The sequence below is a fragment of the Triturus cristatus genome, chromosome 2_2, assembly GCF_964204655.1.
Source record: "Triturus cristatus chromosome 2_2, aTriCri1.1, whole genome shotgun sequence".
NCBI classification, from domain to species: Eukaryota; Metazoa; Chordata; class Amphibia; order Caudata; family Salamandridae; genus Triturus; species Triturus cristatus.
The window spans coordinates 569,341,479-569,367,523 of NC_140582.1; the positions used below are offsets into that span (position 1 = coordinate 569,341,479).

Consider the following 26,045-nt stretch of genomic DNA (forward strand, 5'->3'; position numbering starts at 1 on the left):
TTACCTATAACTTGCTTCCCTGCAATGCACTGCTTATGATCACTCATGACCTGGTCAGTGACATCGATGACGACATCGATGTCATCACTGACATCTCAAATGACATAGCTGATCCACATCTCAAATGACATCACTGATCCACATCATCTCTGATGCACACACTCACACCCCTATAGAATCTCTTATACACCCACTGCCACTCAACCATTGAGAAACCCACTGTCTTTTTTTTTTTTTTTTTTCTTTTTTTTCCAAGAGCGGGCTGTGAGGAGGGTGTGAGGGGGGGGCAAGTGGCCACCATTTCCGGACCATATGCCCCAGGGCATGGCCATCTCCTTGGGGACCGCAGGTGGTGCCTGATGCCCCGCGGTCCCGGTCGGCTCCTGCCTCCTGCGGGAGCCGGCATTGCTTTTTACCCCCAGGGAGTTGCTAAGGTGCAGCTCCCTGGATGTAACGAGCAAAGTGCTCCACTTTGAACAAGCGAGAGCAAAATGCAAAGAGGATCTACACCATTTAACAAAAAGAGTGCTTTCTGGACCAGGAGCTACCTTTTGCCAAATTTGGTGTAATTATTCCGTTCAGCAGTTTTGGCTGTATCCACAAAAGTTTCCTATGGAAATTAACATGGAGAAAAAGCGTTTTGGGACCCCCCTTTATCTCGGTTCCCCCGCGTGACGGATCACTACAAACTTTTCAAGACAGCAGCCTCATTAGTTTTGAAAATTTCGCAAAGTTTTGTCAAACTGCGCCAAAGTCAATGGCAAAGGAAGAAACTCTTTTCCTAGGGAAAATAGGTCCTAACTATAACTACCTACTGGCGACCGCCAGTAGGTAATCCTATAATTCAGCCGTACAGTGACATATAAGTTTCTTATTATGTATGCCTTCTTAGTACACCAGTATTTAGAGCATATTTTAACATTGGATTAAAAGGGTAGATCAGTCTCACAAATATTATGATGTAATCTGGATAGCATGAAGTCTTGCATCAAAATCTGAAGGCACTTTAGGGATGTATCATTTTATGTTTCTTGGGTAACGAACATGGGGTTCAGTACCCTCGCTGTGAATTGAATGTCGGATAAAGTTCCATGCCCTGCTAGCCTTGGGTATCTTTGCTCATGTTTACAGAAACACACTCAGTCGACATCCCAAAAAGTTAAGTACACAATTTTCTTCTGCTGCATCATCTGCATATTAAACCATTGTGAATCACATGTGATCTAATCTTTGACACAGTTAACACAGAGATTCCAGTTTTCCATGCGTCTATGTTTTTGCTGATGTAATGAGCCCAGTATTTTTATACTATTTAAAGTAGATTTTCCTCATACACCAATATACCCATTATGTCTCTTACTGTGTGCTGCCTCAGTAAGCTCCGCTTCAGCTAAGTCCTCCTGTGGCATCAAAGCCTTCTTGAAGTGGCGGGTTTCTGATGCCCAGTTATTCAATAATAGAGTTGTGTTTGAAGATGGCCTCTTCTTTATGCTTGAATCTGATGTTTTCAGTTCTCTGTTTTCATTTAGATCTTTTTTGTTGCATATTCCTAGTACACAGTGCTATTTTCAGTTCTTACGTTGTATTTATTTAAATTAACTAAGCAATACAGTTGCATACTTTGTTTTATTCAAGTGTTTTAATGTTCTACACATATAGCCTTAGTACCTTCAACTGAATAAGTTCCAGACAAACATTAACGACATCTCATATTTTATCTTTCTTTCAAATTGTAGAGCAAGTTGTTATCCCGAAATTGAAAAGTAAAGATGAAGCTCCTACTGGCAACTTTCCTGTTTCTTTTATTCTGCTGGATTGAAGAAGCACATTCAAAAGAAAAGTCTTCAAAGAAAGGAAAAGGGAAAAAGAAGCAGTATCTGTGTCCATCGTATGTACTTGTCTAACATTTGTTGGTTGGAAATGTTGGTATTTGCATTTGTAGCGTTTTCCTTTCTTTTTCTTCATCTTTTTTCTTTTCTTGAAAACAACCAAAGCTGCTTATGGACGTTTTGCTTTAAACTACCCTTTTAATCAAACCCTCAAGTTTTTGCAATGTTTTGTGATTTGCAATAATTTGAGACTTGTGTAAAAATGCTGCTTCTTTATTTAACAAAATCCCTTGCAAAAACTTTTAAACCCCCCCAAAAAACTTTGTAAAACCCTCCTTTTATTGACCTTGCTCAGCCACACTGGGTTGCTAAAAAGCAAGTGGGCAGGAGAGATGCTTAATTCCCTCTTACTGTGGGTGGCACGTGACTGCACTACAAGCTTGCTGAAAGCTAAGCCGACCTCTAAGAGGTTCAAAAGAAACTGCTGCTCACCTGCATTTGCCAATTCTCCCCATCTGCATTTTTAATCTTCTCAAGCCCCCCAAACACCTTTTTTGCTTACCCCCCGCACCATGTTAGATATGAAACGTGTCCGAATGGGAGAAATCTCATTAAGATTAATGTAAATGCGGATCATTTATGTGGTCCGTGGTTATGCTGTGTGCCTGTCCCTTACTGGGCCTAAAATCATAAAAATGTTTGCTAGAGCTGCAGCTCTATTAACTTGAATAATCTACTCGACCTATCTACAATGTACTTGACCCGTGAACTGGTCTCATATTGTTTGATCCTTGACCAATATTTTGTCTTATGGAGCCGCCTTTTTCTTCATTATCACATAAGGGAGCACCTTCAAATATGCAAGTTCACTATTTCTGCTGTACAAAAAAATCTTTATTTACTAGACTAAATGTTTGATCCATGTATAATAAGAATCAAGCCCACATATAGGGTGCACATGACCCATGGCTTGCCTCTTAGTTCAGCAATAGCATTGTCATCTGGGCAGGAGCAAGAATATTTCCCAGTTCATGTTTAAAAACGCACTTTTCATAAATATATTACTAAAGCAAGATGGGGTAGTTCACTGTCATCTACAGATAGCACATGTTGGCCGCAAAACTTTCCCACTAACATTTAAGTTTACTGATAACACTATATAGCGCTTAAACAAAGTTTGGAAATTGGGTGTCAGCAAAAATATTTAAAATTTGCACATCAACAAATAGTGTTGTGATTTGTTTTGATCCTTTAAAAAAAAAAATTCTTTAACTGCAGAATAAAAAAAAATCTTTCACTAGTGAAATATATTTGAAATGGTAAAATAGTTCACTTGTTAGCTGTTTCAGTGTTTGGGGAAAAAAACTGAAATCTTACAGCCTTTCTTTTCATATGCTTTGCGCGGCGCGATTGTCTCTCAGTTCACTTTACAAAGTCCTCTAACTTCAGTCACAGAAAGAAAAGTAAATGTAGGAAGACAAACTGAATTTTGACCTCTGTCTCTTAAAGCCTAGCAAATGTAACAAGATGTTAAGGCATCTGCATTGCTCATTCACTTTGTGAGCAAGCAGAACACCTGTTGTCCCCTCGCCAGAACGGGCGAGTAGGCCCTAAAAATAGCTCATCCTGATTGTATCTGGCTCGCCATAGCGAATGCCTATGTGGATTTTTTTTTGAGCCCTGCCCTGTACACCTGTTTTGGACACCTTCATATCTGCATGAAGTCGGAGCAAAAGGAAAACTTAACAGATTTAGAATTTAATTTTATTGCGAACCAAAAAATGGCCTTGTCCCTAGTCAATGTTTCTAGCCCCCTTGTCCTCCTCTCCCTGCACCACTCTCATGCTGCGAGCAGAGTGAAATACATGCCGCTGAAGGGAACTGTTAAGTAGCTCCCTCCATCACCCTTCCACTTTAAAATAAAATGGCAGAATGTATTTCACCCTGGAAGAAAGATGTCAGGATGGTGCCAGAGACAGTGCACATTTTAAATTAACATTCGCACTCTTTCTGGCTTCAGACATCCCTTTTTCCAACTACAGCTTGCAACATGATTCTGATTGGGCCATAGTATTTTGTGGCAGTCACATTGTGTGTCTGTTGCAAAAATTCCAATTGCGTTGTTTGGACCATAAACAACATCCCAACTTTGCACTCCGGAGGATTTAATGCCCCTTTAACGTATTTTTTCAAAACTTTCAAAAAACCATTAGACTTTTCTTTAGAAATCTTCTTTTTGTTGGATTGATATCCTAGTGTTACGTCACACTTGTAAATTAATCTTCCTTAGCTCCTCTTTAAGAGGGAATTTCTCAATATATCACTTGTCATGGATACATTCTTGATTCATTTAAAATACATAGGGAATGTATTTTAAATGAATCAAGAATCTCTCCATGACAAGTGATATATTGAGAAATTCCCTCTTGAGGAGGAGCTATGGAAGATTAATCTACAAGTGTGATGTAACACTATCAATCCAACAAAAAGAAGATTTCTAAAGAAAAGTCTAATGTTTTTTTGAAAGTTTTGAAAAAATACGTTAAAGGGTCATTAAACCCTCCGGAGTGCAAAATGGGGACATTGGAACATAAACAAACAACGCAATTGGAATGTTTACACATACGCCCTCAGGTCAGAGGGAGATACCTACCTGCACCCTACCAAAGCATCAATAGTATAATTTGGAACACAATTCAGGAACTTCAGCGTGCCACACAGCCACTGAACCTTTTGTTTCTGTTGCAAAAATACCACAAAATTTGGCAAAACAATCGGTGATGATTGTTTTATTCTGATGGAATGTATAATTGGTTATATAGTGTTGCTCTTACTCTGTAATGCTATCGTTATAAGCTATTAGTGACAAGGAACTGGGGTCGCCCAAGGGAGCCTGAGAGTGTACCCTGCTTGCTGGTTGCACTTGTGACCTGGCTCAGGGTCCGCTACACTGGTTGCAGCGACATACCCCCCCTTGCCCCCCCCCCCCCCTGTTTCTGGCACCTCACTGGATTGGCACAGCTGAGGTGCAAGTTGCTCCATTAGTGTGAACCGAGGCGCCACCCGCTTCTGGTGCACAGTGCAAAGCAAGGAGACGGAGTGTGGCTGCGCTGGTCTGAAGTTGTCTGGTCCCTGCCTGCTAATTCAACACTGTTGTGCTGTACTCCCCGATGGATGGGATGATCTGATAAGCCGTGGGGGTAAAACGCTACCCATCTAAATTTACTGACGGCGTCACAGTAGCAACGCAGACCTCTTTGCCTCTCTACATTACTTGGTTGGGCAGCAGCTGGGGGGGCCCAATGCCTGACTGTTTGCTGTGTACACATCTGAGGCCTGCTGCCCTTCTATACACCGTCTAGTACAAACTGCCCGAGGTCCTGACGTGTGTACTGTTGGGGCTGCTTGTGCTGCTGTACCCATGGACACTGCATGACACTGGGAAGCGGACCCTTATCTTCTTGAGTTCCTTGACATTAGCTGTGCTGGTACTAGGTTGGCATGCTGACTTTCACTAGGATTGCCCACCCCACCACCTGTGCCACTTGGCTCAAAGCAGCACCGGCCCTACTTTTCTATGCACAGACCAATCCTGCAGGAAGAAAATAAAAGTGAGCGGCTGCGCTCGTGAGAAAGCACGGCAGATAGCACGGAAGAAAATGAAACTGACGCGGCCGCGGGAAAAAAAAAGTGAGCGGGAAGTGATCGCAGGGACGTGCTCTGTGGTGGGGTAGGGGCAGAGCAAGGCGCTTGGGAGAGCGCTGTGCTTTGAGCCATGACGGCCAGACGGAGGAAAGACTGTGAACGCAAGCATGAGGCCAGGAAAAGCCTCTGGTAGCACTTTAAAAATCCACTAACTGAATGTCTCGCAGGTCAGCGCATGCGCTGGCTCAGGCGAGACCTAAAAATGGACAGACGCATGAAGGAATATAACATCATAAAGGTGGCAAATATTCCTTTATACATAGACTTTCAAACAATTGCTGCAGAGCAGAAACAAATTGTTCATGAATGGAACACAGGTTGCCTTTTTATGTTAAGAGTTTTCAGCTGTACAGGCTCGCTGTACCAGAAATCTAGACAGCTAGTATTATAACTTTGATATTATTATCTGTGTTGGTAATGTGCATTAAAAATATATTGTGGGATAGAGCTGGTTTATTAACTCAATTTGTTTGTGGGCTTTACAGTAGTATCCTTGTTACAAACTCTTCTTTCCTTAATTGTCCTTTTCTGTGTTTCACATCCAGCCTGAATCAAGAACAATTTCCTTCTTAGCAATAACTTGTTGACAGTGCTAGTTAGCTTTATTGAAACTGCAAGGCAGGCCTCCTCTGTTCCAATGGATATGATGTAGAAGATTCATAAATGCACAACTCCCTCATCAGTCCTTTTCCGTTTTCTGCCAGTGTGAGGATTAATAGTGTCCACCATTAATTTTAGCATTTTCAGTAATCCTTTCCCTTTTCTGAAAGATTACTTTCAGACGGAGTCTTGGATTTGAGACCAAAGATTGTGATGCCCTCTGGAGCTACTGTAGTGGAGTTGGTTGCTCTGGCCATTCCAGCGGTAACTTCAGCCTTGACGCATGCAAAGGTTCTGTTGACTTAAAGTGACACTGCAGCGGAAAGGGTGGTAAGATGCTACCAATGGAGCTGGCAGACCTCTTTAACACTGCTTGGGTTGGTGCTGCTCATACCAACCAGTAGAGACATCAGGAAGTACAGCAGACATTTACTGATGTAAATGGGTCAGTTTTGAGAACATTTCCTGACTTAAATGGCAACATGGCAAAAGAGCCAAGAGGATGAAGTTAGCAAGGATGGCTGCCTGTTGCTTCTTTAGGAATGTTGCATTAGTCTCTATGGATCTACAAAAAATGCTAGCGGCTTGGTGTCTTCAATGAATATATGACTAAAACTTGGGGCTGGTTTAGACTGCAGAGGACCGTCTTTATTCAGTCAGTGCGATTAAGGAAAATACTCAATCTCCCTACAGGAGTGCCCATCCTCTGAATCTAGAGATGTCTGCCAGCCCAGCGGACATCTCTTAACACTGGCATGGTTCCTGCCAGTGTAGTGAACCTTTGACGGACGGCTCGGTCAACATGACGGTACCATCTATCAAATCTTTAACCTGACAACCATGGGAGTTGTCACCCGTGTTGTGGGGGTCATTATGCAGTTTTCATTATCTCCAACTGCCATGTTTTACCTGGCAGTTATAGACTGTAAAAACTGGCCATTTAATCTCACACTCTAAGCAGGAGGTCAAATGGTTATGTCACTGACCATGTCATCAGTGATGCAGTATGTGAGGTCATAAGCAGTGCATTGCTGGGGTGCGAGTGATAGTTAGCTCACTAACTATAACTGCTGATTTTTTCCGATTTTGTACAAGTGACACTTTAGCCTAACTGGAACGTCTCTGCAAGCTTTGTTTTTTATTTTCCAGTGAAATTTCTATTTTTTTTTTTTTTAACTAGTAGCCATGTTTGTAGAGTGGCAGAGAAAGGAGAGGCCTCTGACCCCCTCTTGGGAATCCCAATGTGTAGGACTTAAAGGAGGTAGCAGGAGGCCTTCTTGGCCCCCAAGGTCTTTCATGAGTAAAATTGACTTTATCCCCAACCAGTAGTACACTGAGCCGCGTTTGGTCCCCAAGGGCGTCCTTGGGGTCCAACTACCCCTCCTGTTGCTCCAGTAAGCCCCACACAGCATGATTGCTGAGAGGTTGTCGGCGGCCACGCCCCTTTTCTCCACCACTCTGCAAATGCACCTCCTGACGCACTACTAGTAGGGGGATGTAGTTCCCTTGGCTTCAGAGGGTCCTGGGTGGGGGGGGCAACTACCCCTCCTATTAACTCCAGTAAGCCCCACACAGTAGATTTGCTGAAAATTGTTCTATGGCAATGCCCCATTTCGCCACCACTCTGCAAACGTGCCTCCTGGCGCACCACTAGTTAGGAGATGAAGTCCCCTTGGATTCTTAGGGTCATTGGGGGCCAACAAGCCCTTCTGTTACCTCCAATAAGTCCCAAACCGCTAGATTGCTGAGAGGACTACAGAGGCCTCACCCCCTTTCTCCACCACTCTGCAGACGCGTCTCGTGGTGCACTACTGGTTGGGGAAAGTAGTCTTCTTTAGTCCTGGGGCCCTCAAGAGTAAAATGGAATTGATTTCCCAACCAGAAGCGCTCCAGGAGGCGCGTTTGCAGAGTGGTGGAGAAAGGTGGCAAGGGCTTCAAGACCTCTCAGCAATCCCACTGACTGGGACTTACTGTAGGTAACAGAAGGGGTTCCTGCACCCCCAAAGGCCCTCAGCATCTAAGTAGGCTTTGTCCCCCATCCACCATTTGCAGAGTAGCAGTGAAGGGGGCATGGCCTCCCTGACTTGCTTGAGGCTTTTTTTCATTTCTTTCTTTTTTTTTTTTACACTTTAAGGGAGGAAGGCTGCATGCCCCCCCTTCCCTGGGCTATTTTAGGCCCGGAGGCCCCATCCCTCAGGGACCAGCCTTTTCTTTTTTACATAAAAAAAATATATTTTAAAAGATGCCTCCCCCCTTCCTGGGCCATGTTTGGCCCCGGGGACCCTACCCCACGGGGCCTGCCCCTTTTTTAATAAAAAAAAGAGGGGGCCACGCAGCCCCCACATATAAGTAACTTGACCAGCACCGGGGCACGCAACCTCCCCGGTGTTGCGGGGGAGGCCTTGGAGCCTCCCGCATTATTTTAATTTGGCTTATGTGCCCCAGGGAGGTGGCAGTCCCTGGACTTAGAATAGCCAAAGGGGGGGGCCCGGGCGCCCCCTCCTTTATTTTTATAAAGTCCTCAGGACTTGGCCTACCTATGCTATGGTAAACGAAGCACAGGAGTCCACCCTTCGTTTAAAAAAAAAAAAAAAAAGATATTATGCTGCAGATTCGGTGATACACCAGCGAGTCAGTTTAAAAATACAAAAAATGCTTTTTGCTCCAGGCGGGATACTTAAGGGACCCTTCCCCGTAAACCCTGAGCACCACCCCCCACCGCCACCATTTTTTTCTGGAACTCGGCTTCAAGCCAAGTCCCAAGATGGCGGACCACACTTCTTGGTTTAAGTGTTGGCAGTCAGTCAGATTTTAGTAGGATCTGCAAGTCCACCGCAAGGACTCTTGTCCCCAGATATCTATATTATTTAAGTTAGATATCTAAAAACTAATGAATGGGTTTCCACCAAATCACAAAAGCACGCTTTCTGGACCGACATCTAGCTTTCTGCCAACATTTTTATAATTACGTTCAGCAGTTCGGGCTATTTTCGTGTTAAAACAAAATGAAAAATCCCCATAGATATAACATAGGGAAAACACGTTTTGGGAACCCCCTTTTTTCTTGGCCCCCACTTGACGGATCACCCCAAAACTTTAAACGCAGCAGCTGAACCAAAAAGGGGAAGTTTTGTCAATTTTGTGGAGAATCGTAAAGTGGCACCAAAGTTGTTGGCAAAACAAAAACTGCGTTTCCTATGGAAACTTTGGTCCGAACTATAACTACTTGCTAGCTATCGCCAGTAGCTTAACTGTTTTGTATTTCACTAGCCAGCGACAGAGTATGTATGAGTGCTGAATCACTAGCTATCTCCTGTTTTACAACTGAGGGTAGCACAGTTGCTAAAGTGGTCTGCACAGTCTATTAAGTTCCCGTTTTCTATGACAGTTAGAAAACAAATGTATATCAATATTTCTTTTAATATGAAATGACTTTCTTTGGATAATGCCTCTTCGCATGTACCCCATTCAGTTCTTCCTGAGCTGGTGTCACTGTTGTCCTTCATTACAAAAGACTATAGAAATAGCCAGGTGCATAGAGAATACCTCCAGGTGTGTGAAAGAGTTAAAATCGGACCAAATATCAGACAAGGATGGTAAGGATTAAACTACCAAGGTTTGTGTGGTGGAAACAAATAGCGTTAAAAAAAAATGACAAAATTATCAAAAATGTCCCAAGCGCAGTCGCATTTGTTTCAGATGTGGCAGCAGAAGACATGCGGTCGATTTCGAAAGATGCGCAGCACTCAAGGAAACGTGTTATAAGTGCAAAATGGTGGGCCATTTTGCACGCAATGAAGTTCATGAGAGTTACAATCCACCTAAAAGTACATTGGGCATCAATGGCATTAACATTTCAGTTTGGCTGATTCATGTTCTCCCTATAGTATTATTGATTAGGACATTTGGGAAAAAATTGCCAAATGCAAGTTAGATAAACCTGACGTTCAACCAGTTGGTTATTGCGGGGTCAAGTTGCCATTATTAGGATTTTTTTTATTGTAAATTATCGCATAAGGATAAAGAAGTTATATGCAAGGTGTATGTGGTGGAAAAAGGTAGATACTTGCTGGGCATTCTAACTAGACCCTAATCCTCCCCAACAAGTGCTGGTGACAGGAGATGTTGGAAAACTAAATGGTATACCAAATATCCGAAATTGTTCAGGAAGGAACTTGGTTGTTTGACTAAATTTGAACACTGTATTGTTTTGCAAGTCAATAATGTCCCATGTTTACATAAAGCTAGGAATGTTCCTTTTGCTCTGAGAGAGCAATTGAAGAAGGAGCTGCAAAGACTTTGCGATGCACGGGTTATTGAACCAATCGAGTCTGTGGAATGGCTTAGCCCCATTGTTTTGGCGGGCAAATCGGATGGAAACTTGCACATGTGCATCGACTTAAGAGACCTCAATCGTAATATCTTAGTTGACCGTTACCCGCTGCCACATATTGATGAAATTATTTTTATCTGTTATTGATTGATCCCTCAATTGCATACCGTCAAATCCGGCTACACCCTACATCTAAACACCTTACCTCTTTTATAACGCCTGAAGGTGCTTTCTGTTTTCTACGAATGCATTTCGGCCTAGCATCGACTTCTTCTGTTTTTCAGAGGGTGATGTGCAAGATGCTGACGAGTATGTCTAAAGTCTTGGTGTTTCAAGATGATGTGCTAGTGTGGGGTTCAAATCGTTAAGAGCATGACACGTTCTTAGATGAAACTCTTTGCAAACTACAGCATGCTGGCCTAACTGTAGCTGTGCACAAATGTAAATTTGGTGTGGAACAGATAGACTACCTAGGCCTACACTATCTAGAGCTGGTGTCCAACCAAAGAGGAAATTGTTAAATGCCATTGCTGACGCACCATCTCCCCGAAATTAGGAGCAATTGCGATCTTTTTTAGGACTGGCAGAATTTTATTCTAAATTTGTTCAACACTTTGCTGACAAAGTGCATAGTTTAAGAGCCTTAATGAAGAAAGGACACAAATTTGTTTGGTCTGAGGAGTGTCAAAGTGCTTTTGAGGCAATCAAAAAACAAATTGTTAAAGCAGTTGCACTTAAACCCTTCAATCCGTGTGATCAAACCATTGTAGTAGAAGATGCCAGTGCATACGGTTTGGGGGCAGTTTTAATGCAAAAACATCTGGTGCATGAGCGCGTTGTGGCATTTGCTTCTCGCACACTGAGGGGGGGCTGAACCTACTTACTCTGTGATGGAGAAGGAGGCTCTAGCGTGTTGTTGGGGAATTGACCACTTTAAAATTTATGTCTGGGGTACTCACTTTGAGGTCAGGTCATAGACCTCTCATAGATTTATTCACTACTAAGGGGGCAGGGAAAGCTACCTCCAGGATAGCAAAATGGTTATATAGATTGCAAGGATTTGACTTTACTCTGAATTACGTGCCAGGCATTCGCAACATTAATGCGGACTGCGTGTCACGTTTGCCATTACAATGCGTGGATGATGAAGATGAAACTGAGGATTGGGAAGTAGCTGAAATTTCTGAGGCAAGATAGGGTGCCATATCTGTGGATGAAAGGAAATCGGCGATAAGGAAAGACAGCATTATGATGGACTTATTGAATGAATTATCTTGTCCATCTCAATCTAATATTGTTTTTGAAAAGGAACTTCGGTGAATTTTGGACTGTATGGTCAGAACTTTCTGTTGAGGATGGGGTACAAGGCAGGGGTGACCGGTTGGTTGTAACTGCAAGTTTACGTTCCAGGTTACATGAAGGACATAATGGAATGTCAGGGATGAAAAGGAGAGCAAGAGTGACCTTTTGGTGGCCTGGAATGGACAAACAGGTCCAGGAATGTGGATGCATTGATTGTATGTGTAGTGACCAAGTCTCATCGTGTTGAGGAATTTTCAATTGTCTCCACTGAGTTTCCCAGAAAACCATGGGAGAGAGTTGCTATGGATATTTGTTACCTTTTTCAGCCTAACAAGTTTGCTATTGTCATGATAGATTATTATTCTAAGTGGCCCGAAGTGGCAATTTCTGGTGAAGTCAAAGCAGCCAATATGATTGAGTTTTGTGACATATCTTTCGCAGGGAGGGTTGCCCCAACACTTTGGTGACTGATAATGGTCCCCAATTTATACCTGAAGATTTTAAGATTTGTCTAAAATGAGTGTTGTGCACCATACTACTGCTGTTTATAATCCTAGCGAGAATGGCCTTGTTGAGAGGTTTAACCGTGTCTTGAAGGAGTGCGTGCAACTGAATGACAGTAGTGGTGGTGATTGCGAGGAAGTTGTTAAAGAAATGCTTTGGAGTTACTGCACAACTCCGCATTCCGTTACTTTGGAAACTCCGTTCATGCTTTTGAATGGCAGGCAGCAAGAAACCAATGTGTCTCCTGCATGGATGCTCAAGGATCACACTCATCAAGTTAACAAGAAAAATTTAGTGCACAGAATTCAAAAACATCAAGCTAAGTGTGTAAGCAGACACAACGACAAAATGATAAAAGAGTATTTGCGGTGGGTGATTGGGTCAGAACTAACAGTTTGGGCACTCAGAAGATATCGAAATGGTCGGTGCCTTGTGTAACTAGGGTAATTGGTAACAATGTGTGGTTATTCATGTATGCAGAGTCACTTTGTGCAATGTACTTGAACGTGATGTGTGGATCAAGAAATCTAAATTAGGTGACTATCCCAGGGAAGGAGTGGTTGGTAGTAGTGGTGATGGGAAGTAAGCCAGTAGTAGCAAGTCGGTTGTCGATGTTTCAGAACCCCGAGTCAGGCAGAAGCCTGTGTTGCATAATGATTATGTATGCGACTGATTTGTGCACACATTCATTGGATCATTCTTATGATGATAATGTTTCATTGAACTGTTGTTCCATTGTTATTCTCATGCTAGTTTTTCGCTAATTGTTTACTGTAATTGTTCTTTCATTGTGCATTATTGTACATTGTTTTTGTTTTTTTTAATTTTTGTTTTATCGTCAGAAATGGAGATATGTTGTATCCTGGCAACATGTCGTATGTAACGTAGTGATGTCTGAGTCTTCTGTGTTCTGGAAACTTAGAGCTGGGTCAGTTGCTGCCAGGAGAGGAGCCTTCAGGGGTTGTTCCATCCAACTTAATAAACCTATCTACAAGTGTGTTGCCCTTCTTAAAAGTAACCTTTTAAGTTATTCTGTTTTTTCTTACAGACAACAGTCGGCAGAGGATCTTGCAAGAGTACCTGCTAATTCGACAAGCAATATCCTGAATAAATTGTTGCTGACTTATGACCCTAGAATTCGACCTAATTTCAAAGGTTGGTGGGGATAGAGTACAGTTTACACAGCCAGTATGTATATTTTCAGAGGTCGCAGTTGTTTGCCCAAACTGTATTACTACTAAGAAATCCGAAAAATGGTTCTCTCTACCTATTACATGGCTGTTTGATTTTATTATTTCATTAATAATGACATATTTGAACTCAGTAGGGGAGAGGGATGAGACAGATGGAGAAAGCTCCACTAGTCCATCCTGGGACGTCTTGATTATTTCAGATGCCAGCTGATTTGAATGCTAGAAACCTATGCGAGTATACATGAACTATGCAGTGAGAATAAAATATGCTGAAGTAGAGGAGCAGCTCTTAACTTTTCCGGACGGGGCTACTCGTTATTAGGCATGTCCTTAACCTCTGCGACATCACCAGAAGTGAACTAACTTAGAGATGTGCGTGCACTGATGCCACCAGAAGTAGTATGTGGTTGAATTGAATCACAAAGGTTGCAAAAGTGTCCGCTTGCTCTATATGTTCATTGCTTGTCAACGCCTGTGATTTAATTTGACCAGTGCTCTTTTAGTGGAAAATTGCTGTAGCTCTGGCTATTCTCCTGTAGAGAACCGTGTTCATATGGTTGATTTCAATTGTTTAAATGGTTCTAGCTTCCCTTTTCTGTTTTTCATAATGTTGGGGTTTGCCTGACCGTCTCCAAGCAATCATACGAGTATTTATAGCCGAGCCTTCTCTCGACTCTGTGCATCTAAAATATGTTTATAATTCTGTCCACGACCCCAGTCCACTCCCGTGTCTCAATTGTCTAAAAATAGTCTTCTCTGAGGTCGTGTGTTGGTACTGGGGATGCTGTGAGCTGATGCAGTGCCATTCCGCTGAAGGGACTGGCATTGCATCCGCTGCACAGCAATGGGTGACCCTGAACTGTAAGACTTTACGCTTAAAATACAAAAAAGTGTTTTTATTCAATCTCATCAATTAAACATTCTGCTATTCACACATTATTAATTGAAATGATGTAAATTCTGATGTCTTTGTGAGTTTGTGTAGTTGATTTTTTTGGGGGGTCCACGAGCAGACCTTGACCTTTTCAGGTTTTGGCACACCGAGAAAACACATAGAACATATATTCCGAGCCTGTCGCTACATTTTTTTGGTGTTCGTTTTACTCTATTTAGGTTCCCAACAAACATGTTCATTTGCCAAGCACAAACGCTCCCAGAGCCTCTCCCCTCTTTCGGTAAATGCCATACAATTCAGCGAGATTGCCATTATGTCATGTATGGCAACACTAAAGCACGTATGTCAGCGATATATCAAGGTCACTATTCTGCCCGTTATTGCCACCGCTTTACAAGGATATACTCCATTGCATCTTGGATAACTTGGGGCTAGGATTCAGCAGCACTTTTATTTGGTTAAGCCACCATTATGCAAGTAAGCCCCACCGGATGCCTAGGATAGCTCCTCCATAGAACTCATCCACCCAAACCTCATACCCACAGAGGTAGTAGCATGGTAAGACAAGTTTGATTATTTACTTGCATACCCTGGCTCATAGACACAAGCGTACTCTCTCACATGTGCACACTTACACAAAAATGCAGTGAACATTCATTTTATCTGGGAAAGTCCAAACAGTAATTTTCATGTAGGGGCTTTTATTCAACTCCTGGCCATGGAGCACAGAAAACCTGCTTTTTATTCAACTTGCTGTTTGAGATAGCAATGCGAGAGATTCTGATGCATGTAAATATAAAATTGTGTTCGCTGCTAGACTTTATATTGTCATTGGAATCATTGATCTCTTGATGTACACTGTTTAGGTTGTGGATGACACAATCTGTAAATCTCATATGATCACACAAGAAAGCTTGTTGTTCTGGTGTGTTACAGGTATTTGTGTAGTGCACATTTGGCCAAGGATGTGCTTTTGAGACGCTCCCTCAGTATACTTATTTTGTTGTCATTAACACAGTCAAAATGACAAAAATTTAGCAAACGGGCAGTTAAAATGAGTATTACATATAAGTGTTAAAACTTCAGTCACATAAAAAAAATGTCAAATACATATCACATGTTTAATGCAAAATATCACAGAATGATTGAAGTAAATGGAGGGTAACATGAATCCTAACAAGGTGACACAAAATTGTATTAGTTGCTGCTTGATACAGTGTTTAAATACCACTACATTAAGACCTTCAGTTTCTCTTGATTTCGCCAGCCTATGTTCATTGTGGAAGGGGAGTGCTACTCAAATACTGGGAGAAAATGCCCCTCTTTGCATGTTAACCTCAATTTTCTACTGAATTGTTTTGCTGGTTTTACTGGCTGTACACTGCAGCACTGCTATCAAGTGCTCCGTGTATGTGCTCTGACCCCTAAAACACGTACACATGGGCTAATCTGTGGATGTTTTTCAACTTTACTATAAAGCCATAGTATATGGTGAAGAAATACACCCATGACATCAAAAGTTAAACGCTGACTGTAGTGCCTATTGTGCCCACCACTAGTGTGACCAGGAAAACGTAGCTTTAGGCCTTATATTGTAGCCTGACTGCTGCTGTGTCAAGCCTACAGTGTGACGTGTTAAAAATAACCCCTTTTGAAAGGTAAAAAAAACTCCCTTTAAAATATTATAAAGTCACCCCTATTTAAGCCTTGTAGCCCACAAGGTAGGTTGCATGGTATTTAAGACTGGGGCATGTAGAAAATTAACGTAACTATGCCCGTCTAGTGACATGTCCTAAAAGCTATTTGCACTCTGGCAGACTAGCTGTCCTGTATAGAAAACTAGAGTACAGATCTAATGCTAGTACTCTTAAAGAAAAGTAACTTTTAGGAAGTTGACATTTTCTTGCCTGAGCTATCAGAATGTTAATTAGCATAAGCCTCTGCCAGGCCCCAATCTGTGCCGATGACCAGAAATCGGTGTGAAATGCTTCCCAGGAACAAACAGGCTGACCTGAATTGGCAAAGATGACACACTTGAACTCCATAGAATATTCAGAGAGGGGTCTTTGGGCATCCTGTTGACACCACACTATCAAATCCTACTTAACAGGTTTTTTGAGCCACATGTAGCAATTAGGCACACTTGAAAGGGAGACAACAGGATACCTGCATAAGCCCTCTTTGTTTGCTGAATTACCCTTCTTTTGTCCTACCAGATGTCTGTATCTGGGTTTGTTGTGCATACAGTGCCTGCTTCAAGCTGGAATTTAGAGTACAATATAATAGGACCCTGGTGATGTCATCATGACACTCCCACAAACACCCCTCTGCCTTCAGAGCCCAAGTTTAGTGTAGCCAAAGACTTTGGCCATCTTGCAAATGCCGAAAAGGGTTGAGTTAGTCCCCATTGCTTAGGGAATCCCCAAGGCTCATTTCCACCCACTAGCTCATGCTGGGCATAAATGTGGCATTTCCAGACACCCACTTAAGACCACTCTTGCAAATGCCCTAACACATGGTATTTTGGGCCTGTTTGCAGTAAGGCAAACAGGAACTACTTAAACCATGGATAGGTTGGCCTTTGGAACTTTTACCCCATTGTTTAGGGAGTGCAGAGGAGTCATCATGTCCACTAGCTATTGCCAGGCATAAATGTGGCATCCGATCGTAACACTGCTGGACTTGCCACAGGATACCGGGCGGACTGAACCTCCTGCACTTTGCATCTGTTACGCGTGAGAAGGACCTGAAGAGATGGGACCGCTTTTCATTTGAAATCCAAGGACAGAAAAATCTCCAAGGATCAAACAGCTGATCCTCCGGGTGGCTTAAGGAACTTAAATCTGAAGAGGCTGTTCCTCTGAAGAATTCCATCTGACCAGTGGCAACAGGTCCTGGATTGGACTTTGCTGTTGCCCTTAGCTTGATAATCTAGGAGTGTCTGTGTGCTCCTCCAAGGGTCCTTGGATGCGTACTCCTGTGGTTGTTTGGGCACCGGACCAAAGTCTGGAAACTTTTGAAAGCTTTCCTCCAGATCAGTGGGACTTTGAAACTTTTACAACTTTTTGACTTCCAGACTTTCACCGGTACCAATACATTTTATGTAGCCAACCATTGCTCCGTGGTGATTGGCTTCAAATCATGCCTATGTCCTGATCTACTGTGACCATTCGCTACCATTTGTGCTTTGTTTGTTGGTGCTACTTTCACGATAATCATTTAAAAGTCCATATTTCAAGTTCTGTTTATTAGGCGTTTGTCTTTTTAGTGTTATGTTGATTAATATGTTTTCTTTTTTAAATTGGAGCAGTGTTTTTATTTTGTTGTGTTTTTGGCCTTTTAACTATTTTTATACTTGTAGCTGATTTACATATTTTCTGTAAGTCAAACCTATCTGCTCTGTGCCACAGCTACCGGGGGTTGAGCTCGGGTTTAAACTACTGCGACGTTTGAATGTACCTCATACAATAGTTACTTTTATTACTTGTGATGGCTACCCATTCAATGAACCACTTTCGCACAAATACCAAAACAATACAATAAACTACAACACAGTCAGTCTATCCCCACCCACTCACAGCCCACCTCTCAACCAAATCACTTGTTGGTTCCTACTCTCCAGGAGGATGAGTGTGATCATTTGTTTGGGTAAATGAGTGTGATAAGCCATCTGTATTTGCATACTGTAATCCCACCTTATGCTGTATGGTGAAATCCGGTCTCTGCAGAGAGATTGAAACGCAGGGTGCTTTGATTTCTCCCTCTTTATTGCCATCAGCTACTTGAGTTTGTGATATGTTTATACGACAGACTTCGTCCCAGACGAGTATGGCATGAATCTTCAAAAGACCTACATTATGTGAATGCGTTCGTATTTCAACACCAGATCAGTTATGAAACCTAGAGTGGTTTGTGGATGATAAAGGTCAATGAATGATCCCTAAGTGTCTTCATAAGCTGTGTGAGAACTGCTCCTACTCCCTTTTCTAAAGCATCTATCTGCATAATGAGGGTCTGACTATAATCCTGGGCCTTCGACACAAGTGCATTGCATAGTGGGGTCTTCAAGTTAGCAAAGGCCTTCTGACACTCTTCTGTACAGATGACCTTCCTGGGCTATTGCCTAGAGGTCACTACTCCAAATGCAGATGAGGCCCATTCAGCCTATTGCTGACTCGCCCTGGCCCTCTGGAGCCACTGCACCACCCCAGCCCCTGCAATACACAACAGGCAGGCACAAAGAAACATAGCACACAGAAATACCCACTTCTAAAAGTGGCATTTCTAAAATAGTGATAATCTGCTAACACCATTACGCAGCATTTATCACCACTATTCCGAACATACTAAACTTGATCACGCCACCCCACTCATATCAGGAATTACCACTGCAACACTTATTAGGGAATCCCCAATGCATTCCTATGAGAGGGCAGCCTCACAGTAATGAGAAACCAAATAGGCTGTTCGTCACTACCAGGACATGCCACACTGTTAAGGCACATGTCCTACCTTTTACCTACAGCTCACCCTGTCCATAGGGCTAGCTCGGGCCTACCTTAGGGGTGACTAATATTTAGTAAAAGGAGAGTCACAGATGTGGCAACCACTTTATGTGCCATGTCACAGCGGCAGCAAACTGTGCACGCAGGACCTGCAGTGGCAGAGGCCTGAGACAGGTTTGAAAGGCTACTTTGGTGGAAGGCACAAGCAGCGCTGCAAGCCCACAAGTAGTATTTAATTTACCGGCCCTGGGTATATGAGATACCACTACAAGGGACTGATAGGTAAATTAAATACGCCAAACGGGTATAGACCAATCTTCCCAAGTTTACCATAGAGAGCACATGCACTTTAACACTGAACAGCAGTGATAAAGTGCTCAGAGTCCTAAAACCACAAATACCAGGTGGAAGGCACAAAGTTCTGGGATGACCCTGCAAAAAGAGCCAAGTTTAACAGTAGTGCACTGTGATTAACTTTTGCCTCCCTCGTTTGACAAAGGGCGCAGTGGGATTGCATATCAGCGTTCCTCACGCGGCACGGAGTCAGTAATTTTAATATCTTTGTCTTGGAAAATAAAAGGGACTTATCACCTACTAAGGCTTATTTGATTCTTTGACTGTCATTGACGTTTCAATAAGCGGTGCACCACTCCACCAACCTGTTTCTTGGGTCTGTATTAATTGTAGGGCTCTCCAGCTCGGTTGCTGATTACTGGGACAGTCTGAGGGGTCTGCATTAAGTTTTCTGGTCCAGAACCTGCTTGCACACCACAGTAGCATCCCAGGGAATGTTGCGGATTTAGGTTAAGGGTGTGTTGGTTCCAGGGTTAAACCATTTCTGGAGCCTAGAAGTTTCTATAGCTGCTCCACAACACGCACAGCCTCCAGCTGCCATAACTATAATTGAGCCTCCCCTGGCCACAAAAATGCACCAACCTGAGGCTGAATATGGGAATGAAGAGGGCAATCCTCTCTATTTCCCAGTCGATGAATTACAATGCAGTAAGCAAGTCTGACCATCAGACAGTTGCCTCGGCCATAGTGCTGCTAGAGTGCAAACCTTGGTAATGACGTTCCATCAGTCTGCACCTTCTAATCTGATGGATGCCCCATCCCTCACATAAGAACCCCCGCAGCAGGTGGCCATACTTCTTAAAAATCCCTTAAAGGTAGCGGGGAAAAAAGAAAGCATGTCTAGGGCCTGGACATGGATATGTTTGACTGCTTCAACAGGGCTTTTCTGTCCCAGCCCTTCCTCTCGGACTTTACAGAGTCCCATTCCAGTACCCTTCCTGGGGCTTTTCCGGGGGATAATCGCCTCCCCTCGAATGGGGTGAATTCCAAGCAGAGGTTTCTCATAGGGATTCAGATGGAGACCATGGTCCTTCCTGGCCATGTTGTCTGTTCCCAGACATGGATACGCCCATCTCAAAATCCCATCCCACAGACACCTCAGACGCGCAGGACCCGGAAGAGCTGATGCTTCTCCGCTCCTCTGAATGGTCTCCGCCAACCAAAGTAGTAATGTACATTGTGGGATTAGATGAGAAAGCCACTGGAAAAAGAAACCCTGCCTCGCCTCCCGGAGAAGTGCCCCAGCCCTTCTCTGGCCCTTAACTCCTGAAATAGATGCTAGGATGGCAACCTTCTTGAGGCAATATATTAGAGACCCTAAGAAAGGTATAGACTTCTCTTGGTTGATGGGACATAGCAGGACCCCTCACAAAATCCTCGACATGGCTGAGAAAGCAAAACAGTCTGGTTCTCAAATGCCCCTACATTCTCTCTGAGCGAAACGCACAATAATTTTCCTGGGCAGCGCTAATTGTGCTCTGGTCACAGAGCAAGGGAGATCACTCCTGGTAAATGTGGACCCCAAGCTCCATGATATTGCTTCATCCGAAACGGGTACTGTCGCGCAGGGGGACTGTTAGGAGATCGCCTACTGAAAGAATTGGGCAAGTTCTTTGCAACCTTTACTTAACTGGAGAAAAAGACCAAGTATCAATGAAGTGTATTTTCCACCCACGGTTTTTCTAAGGGGCCAGTCATGAAAGACGGTGGCCGGCCGTACCACTTCATTCCACCCCTCCAGGGGTCAAGGTTCTCGACGTGGTCAGTGGGAAGACAAATCTAAATTCGCATTGTTCTACTCTTGCACAAGACCTCACCACAGAGATGGTAGAGGAGGATCCAGTGGAAACTTCAACAATGGCTCCAGTAAGTGATCTCCCCTCTTTGGAGGGTGCTTGGATCAATGTGCAGGACATTTAGGATGCCTCATGTCCGATGCATGGTTCCTCCAAATTTATGGGTTTCCATATCGAATATCGCAGCACTCCTGTGCAAAGACAACTCCCTCGGCCTCTCGTGTTGTCAGAACGAGACTCTCCTGATATCTCAGGAGGTGGAAAAACTGCTGTCCGAAGGGGCTATCGCTCTCGCCTCTCTCCATCCCAGGGGATTTGTAATCAACCTCTTCCTAGTGGACTAGAGGGACTTGGGTCAGCGCCCAAATATCAACCTACGGTAGTTTTAGTGACTGGTTTACTGCCACTTAAAAATGGAGGGAATCCATCTCCTGCAAGATATTATCTGCCCCTTGGACTGGATGAGCCGGCTGGACTTGAAGGATGAGTATCTCACAGTCCTGATCTTTACACCACACAGGTGGTTTTTCAAATTAATATGGGCAGGTCAAAAATATGAGTTTGCATCCCTGCCTTTCGGTTTGTTAGCCATGTCTTGGTGTTTCACCAAGGTTTTGAAGCCATCCATGGAACATTTGCAATCCTAAGGAATAAGGCTGATAGTCTAGCTGGACTATATCCTCATTATGGCTCAATGCCAGAAAAAGCTTCAGGCACATCTTCAAATGATGGTGCAGCTGCTGGAAAGACTGGGCTTTGTCACCACAACGAAGTTGTTGTTGGTGCCGTCGCAAAGACAATATTTCTAGGGTTTGTCATAGATTCCCGCCAGGCTACCCTGATCCTTCCAACAAAGGAAGGTGGCAAAAATCAGACTGGAGCTCAGCAAGACACCTGCAAAAGAACGGACCTCTTTGAGGCAGGTGGACGATGGAAGGTCCCGGGACTTTTGCAAGAGGCTCAGCTCTTCTTATCAAAGGTGTGGGCAGAAGGTACCACCAAGAGATATTGCTCAACGTGGTCAAAATAGTTGTGTTAGTATCTCCTGAGGGACTTTGATTTCATAGGGTCTGTGATTGTTTCAGTATAAAATCTATCATCTCTTGTCTCCAAAATGTATGGCCTGTTATACGTAGGTGAACACATTCCGTTCAGCTATCTCTGCAGGACATCCCCCTATTGACGGCTACCAAGTTGGGAAACCTCTCCTAGTATGCAGACTGATATGGGGCATACGTCTCGCCCTTCCTCCAGAACCAATGTATTCAGATCTTTGGGAAGAGACTGTTGTCCTCCACCTTTTCATCTCTTGGAAAAGTAATAAATAACTTTCTAGGAAAGAGCTTTTGGGGAAATGCTACTAATCCTTATCTCCTGCTGAAGGGTTTCAGATGTTTAAGCACTGGACATTACAGGTAGAGCATTTACCCCAAAAGCGATTTATTTCCATGTGTCTAGCTGTACGAAGTGTAACTCAAGACTGGTCTCTTTTCTGGCGGTTGATGACCATCCTAAGTTGTGTGGTGAGGTGCATAAAACCCTATGGAGGAATTCAGGCTTGATGGGGAACGCCAACTTCTCATTGCTTTGCAGAAACCTTTCCATGCGATCTCCTCCCCGACCACCGCTAGATGGATTAGATGGCTGATGCAGGAAACTGGAATTGGTATATTTAAGTTCGGTGCAGATTTAGCTAGAGGTGCCATGGCATCAAAAGCCCTCTCATTGAGGGCGAGATTGGCGGACCTTTTTGAATTTGCGGATTGGTCCTCCGATTCTACCTTCAAGCGCTTTTACTTTGAACCGGTGGTAGATCTGGCATCCCTTGTGGTCAATAAGCTTTGAACTAGCTTAATCCTCGCCTCTGGTCCTGACATAGAATGAAAAATGTCCTAGTTATCCTAATGGAAAGTTTCAATTCTATTATGGACTCGAATGAAAGGATTATCCCAACTAAGATTTACTCCAGGTCGAGCCCGGGATGGAGGACAAATATTCCTGATCAGTGCATGATAGTAAGTAAAGTTTTTCAGACGATTGTGAATAATTATGATTTTATAATGTATTCTGAATAATATTGTTCATGGAGATGTTATGGTCAATATTAGTGTACCTAAAAATGATAAGTCCTCCTGAGAGTCATATTTCTGGATATTTTGGTTTTTCTTCAGGGAATGAATCTAACAAGAAGCGTTAACTATAGAGCAGGACTGGACCTTGGTTGCGCGAAGAAGGAGGGTGTGTGAAGATAAGGGAAGGACTAATGGGGCTTGCCTTGTGTTGATAGGACAATATGCTGTTTTTCCTTAGGTTTCTTGGTAAAGAGTTTTATTTTGTTGTTTTTAAAGTGGCTGCTGTACAAATAAAGCAGAGAAAGAACGCATAATACTCGCCTCAGAGTCCTTAATAGAATTGAAACTTTCCATTTCGATGGCAAATACATTTTTCCATCTCCTCTCTCGTAAAGAAAGCTAATACTAAGAGATTAATGCCAAGTAACTAAACGGTTGGTTTGGTTTGATCATTTTAACCAACTAAGTTAAAAATAATTCATGTGCAAAATTAAAGCCTGTAAATAACATGAAAATAGGGAAGCAACTGGGGCAGGATTCTGTTCTGTGTGTACCTCGGTTGCTGCTACAGTATACACACACTGCTGTGTAAACAATTTAGATTGTTTTTCTACCTGAAACCCATTCTGGTTGAGTCCGTCCCATGTACACCAATTAAGAGATTCTCCCTGTATTCTGTTGTGTATTTCTGAAAACTGCTGTCATTACCATCGGTTAATTAGAGGGACATATTAGCAGACTCTGGTTGATGGTCTTCATACTTTGTCATATGCTGCGCAATTATTTTCATGATTTTGTTTTATATACTCTCTTTAATAATGTATTTATTTGCATTCTCAGGCATTCCTGTAGATGTAGTGGTCAACATTTTCATTAACAGCTTTGGATCTATCCAAGAGACCACTATGGTAAGACTCTTTTATTATTTTTTATTTTTTTATTTCAAGTTGGCCTATGCAAACATTCAATGATGTGTATTTTCTTTTAAATGTCTTTATTAAGGGACAAATCACCAGCCTGTTATGAAAAGGGTTGTTTGCCTCTCAGAACATGCCTTATTAGTTTGAGTCCTGCTTAGTATATTGACGTTGGGTGAGTTTACAAGGGCTTAGCAAATATTTAATTTAACTCTCTGAGTACTTATCACACTTAAGGCTTGGCACTGATGTATACAAAAAAGTGATGGATGGAATGGTTGAATTCATCTAAGCCACTAGTAATAACGTTGGCCAACATCCCAGTCCATTGTTATTGTGCACATCGTTCCATCTTCATTTGGACCCAGCCATATACATATTGGTCTTGACCCATCTCCAATAAGAAAAGTGCAGCCTGAACTGCCAAAACTCTCTGAACTGGAACACAAGCAATCAACGACCAGTTTCACCCTAATTGGGTTTCATCACGTGTGAGTAGCTTGGTTCCAGTGGCACAGTGAGCACTGGAATCACATTTGATCTACATTAAAAAGGGTCAACTTAAGCAAAGCAGCATCCTGGAGAAGAAAGACAGATCTTTCCACATATTGGAGACCCCCCATATATATCAAGAGAGCGACAGCCACTAAGAAGTATAAGGATGTGTCGAGTATAAGCAGCCTTTTGCAAGTTGGATGAGTAGAAAGATGTTGAAAGGACAGGCGGGACCTGATAGCATTAACTCAATCTATATTGCCTTGTTGAAGAGAATAGGGCAGAAAAGGAAGACCCTATAAACCACCACACGAATAAGGATTACTTTGTTAAGAAAACAGGTCATTTTATCCTCCGTCATTGGTCCAAATGCTAACTGATTTCTGTAAGAGACTTCTAACTGCAAATTCCGCACCTTTTGATGATCCCCAGGTGTCACACTGGCTTAGGAAAGGTTTGCACCGTAACACTACGTGCCACAGCTCAGCGCACATGTCATTCCACTCTGGAAATGACTGGTGGGGCCTATTAGGCAAGCTACTCACACGCTGATGTCAGTTCCTTCCTTTCCTCGCCACCAGATGCAGATCCTGAGACACTTTTACTGAGATTTCTTCTATTGTTTTTCCCAATGCCTTCTGCAACAGACTCTGACCGAGGTCTCGGCATTAGCTTTACCACAAGGCAAACCACATTCACTGCACTCCCTTTTTGGGATGAATTCTAATAATGTTGGCGACCAGGGTGATGAGTTCACTTAGACCAATGCAGATGATAATTGATCTGAGGACTTGCAAGATGCTAGTGAGCTGGATATCTCCACGCAAACTGTTTTTTTCTCTCCTCTAGGATCAGCCCTGGAAGAATCTGCCTCCTACGCCATGGTTATGCATTGGGCGGCAGAAGTTATTGACCACCTTCCCGCCATGAAGGCTAACTAAAATGTACTGCCCAACGTCCCGCAGCCTGGCCAGACTGCTTCTGAGCCTCTTCCCATTTAATAAGGCCTTGACAGATACCCTCCTATGGGCTTGGGCTAAGCCTTTTACCTGTCCTCCGGTTAAACAACAGACTGTCAGGCGCCACCATACTACTCTGGATGACCCAGCCTTTTTGTCCCATCACCCCTCTCCTAAGAGTCTTGTGATGAAGGCTTCCACTAGCCGGACCAACCCCAACAATTTCCCAATCACTCGTCCTGATATTTATTTAGTTATTTATTTATTTCGCGATTTTTATTGCGCAAACAAATACCCGAAGGTGTCTCGGCGCATGTGACAAAAACGAGAGACCAAACCGCAGGATTACTGATTGAACAGCCATGTCTTTAAGAGCCTACGAAAGCTTATCAAATTGGGGGCAGTTTTTATGGTGAGTGGCAAAAGGTTCCAGAGTTTAGGTGTGGCAACCAGGAAGCGCCTGTCTCCCCAGGTTGCCATTCTCGTTCGAGGTAACGGAAGCAGGCAGGAGTTGGCGGATCTCAGCTGTCTCTTGGGGCTGTACAACTGGAATGCTTCAATCAGAAACTTTGGACCGACGCCATGC

General features: G+C 43.2%; 1 protein-coding gene across 2 annotated transcripts in view; it reads left to right on the top strand.

Annotated features, from left to right (window-relative positions):
• The window catches only part of GLRB (glycine receptor beta), a 254,512-nt gene that overhangs the window by 73,501 nt on the left and 154,966 nt on the right, over window positions 1–26,045 (top strand). For both annotated transcript variants that reach the window (XM_085641718.1, XM_085641719.1), the window contains exons 2-4: window positions 1,737–1,888; window positions 13,322–13,428; window positions 23,929–23,996. In XM_085641718.1, the coding sequence (XP_085497844.1) occupies window positions 1,770–1,888; window positions 13,322–13,428; window positions 23,929–23,996 (294 nt within the window). In that variant the 5' untranslated portion in view covers window positions 1,737–1,769. The remainder of the gene's footprint in view (window positions 1–1,736; window positions 1,889–13,321; window positions 13,429–23,928; window positions 23,997–26,045) is intronic.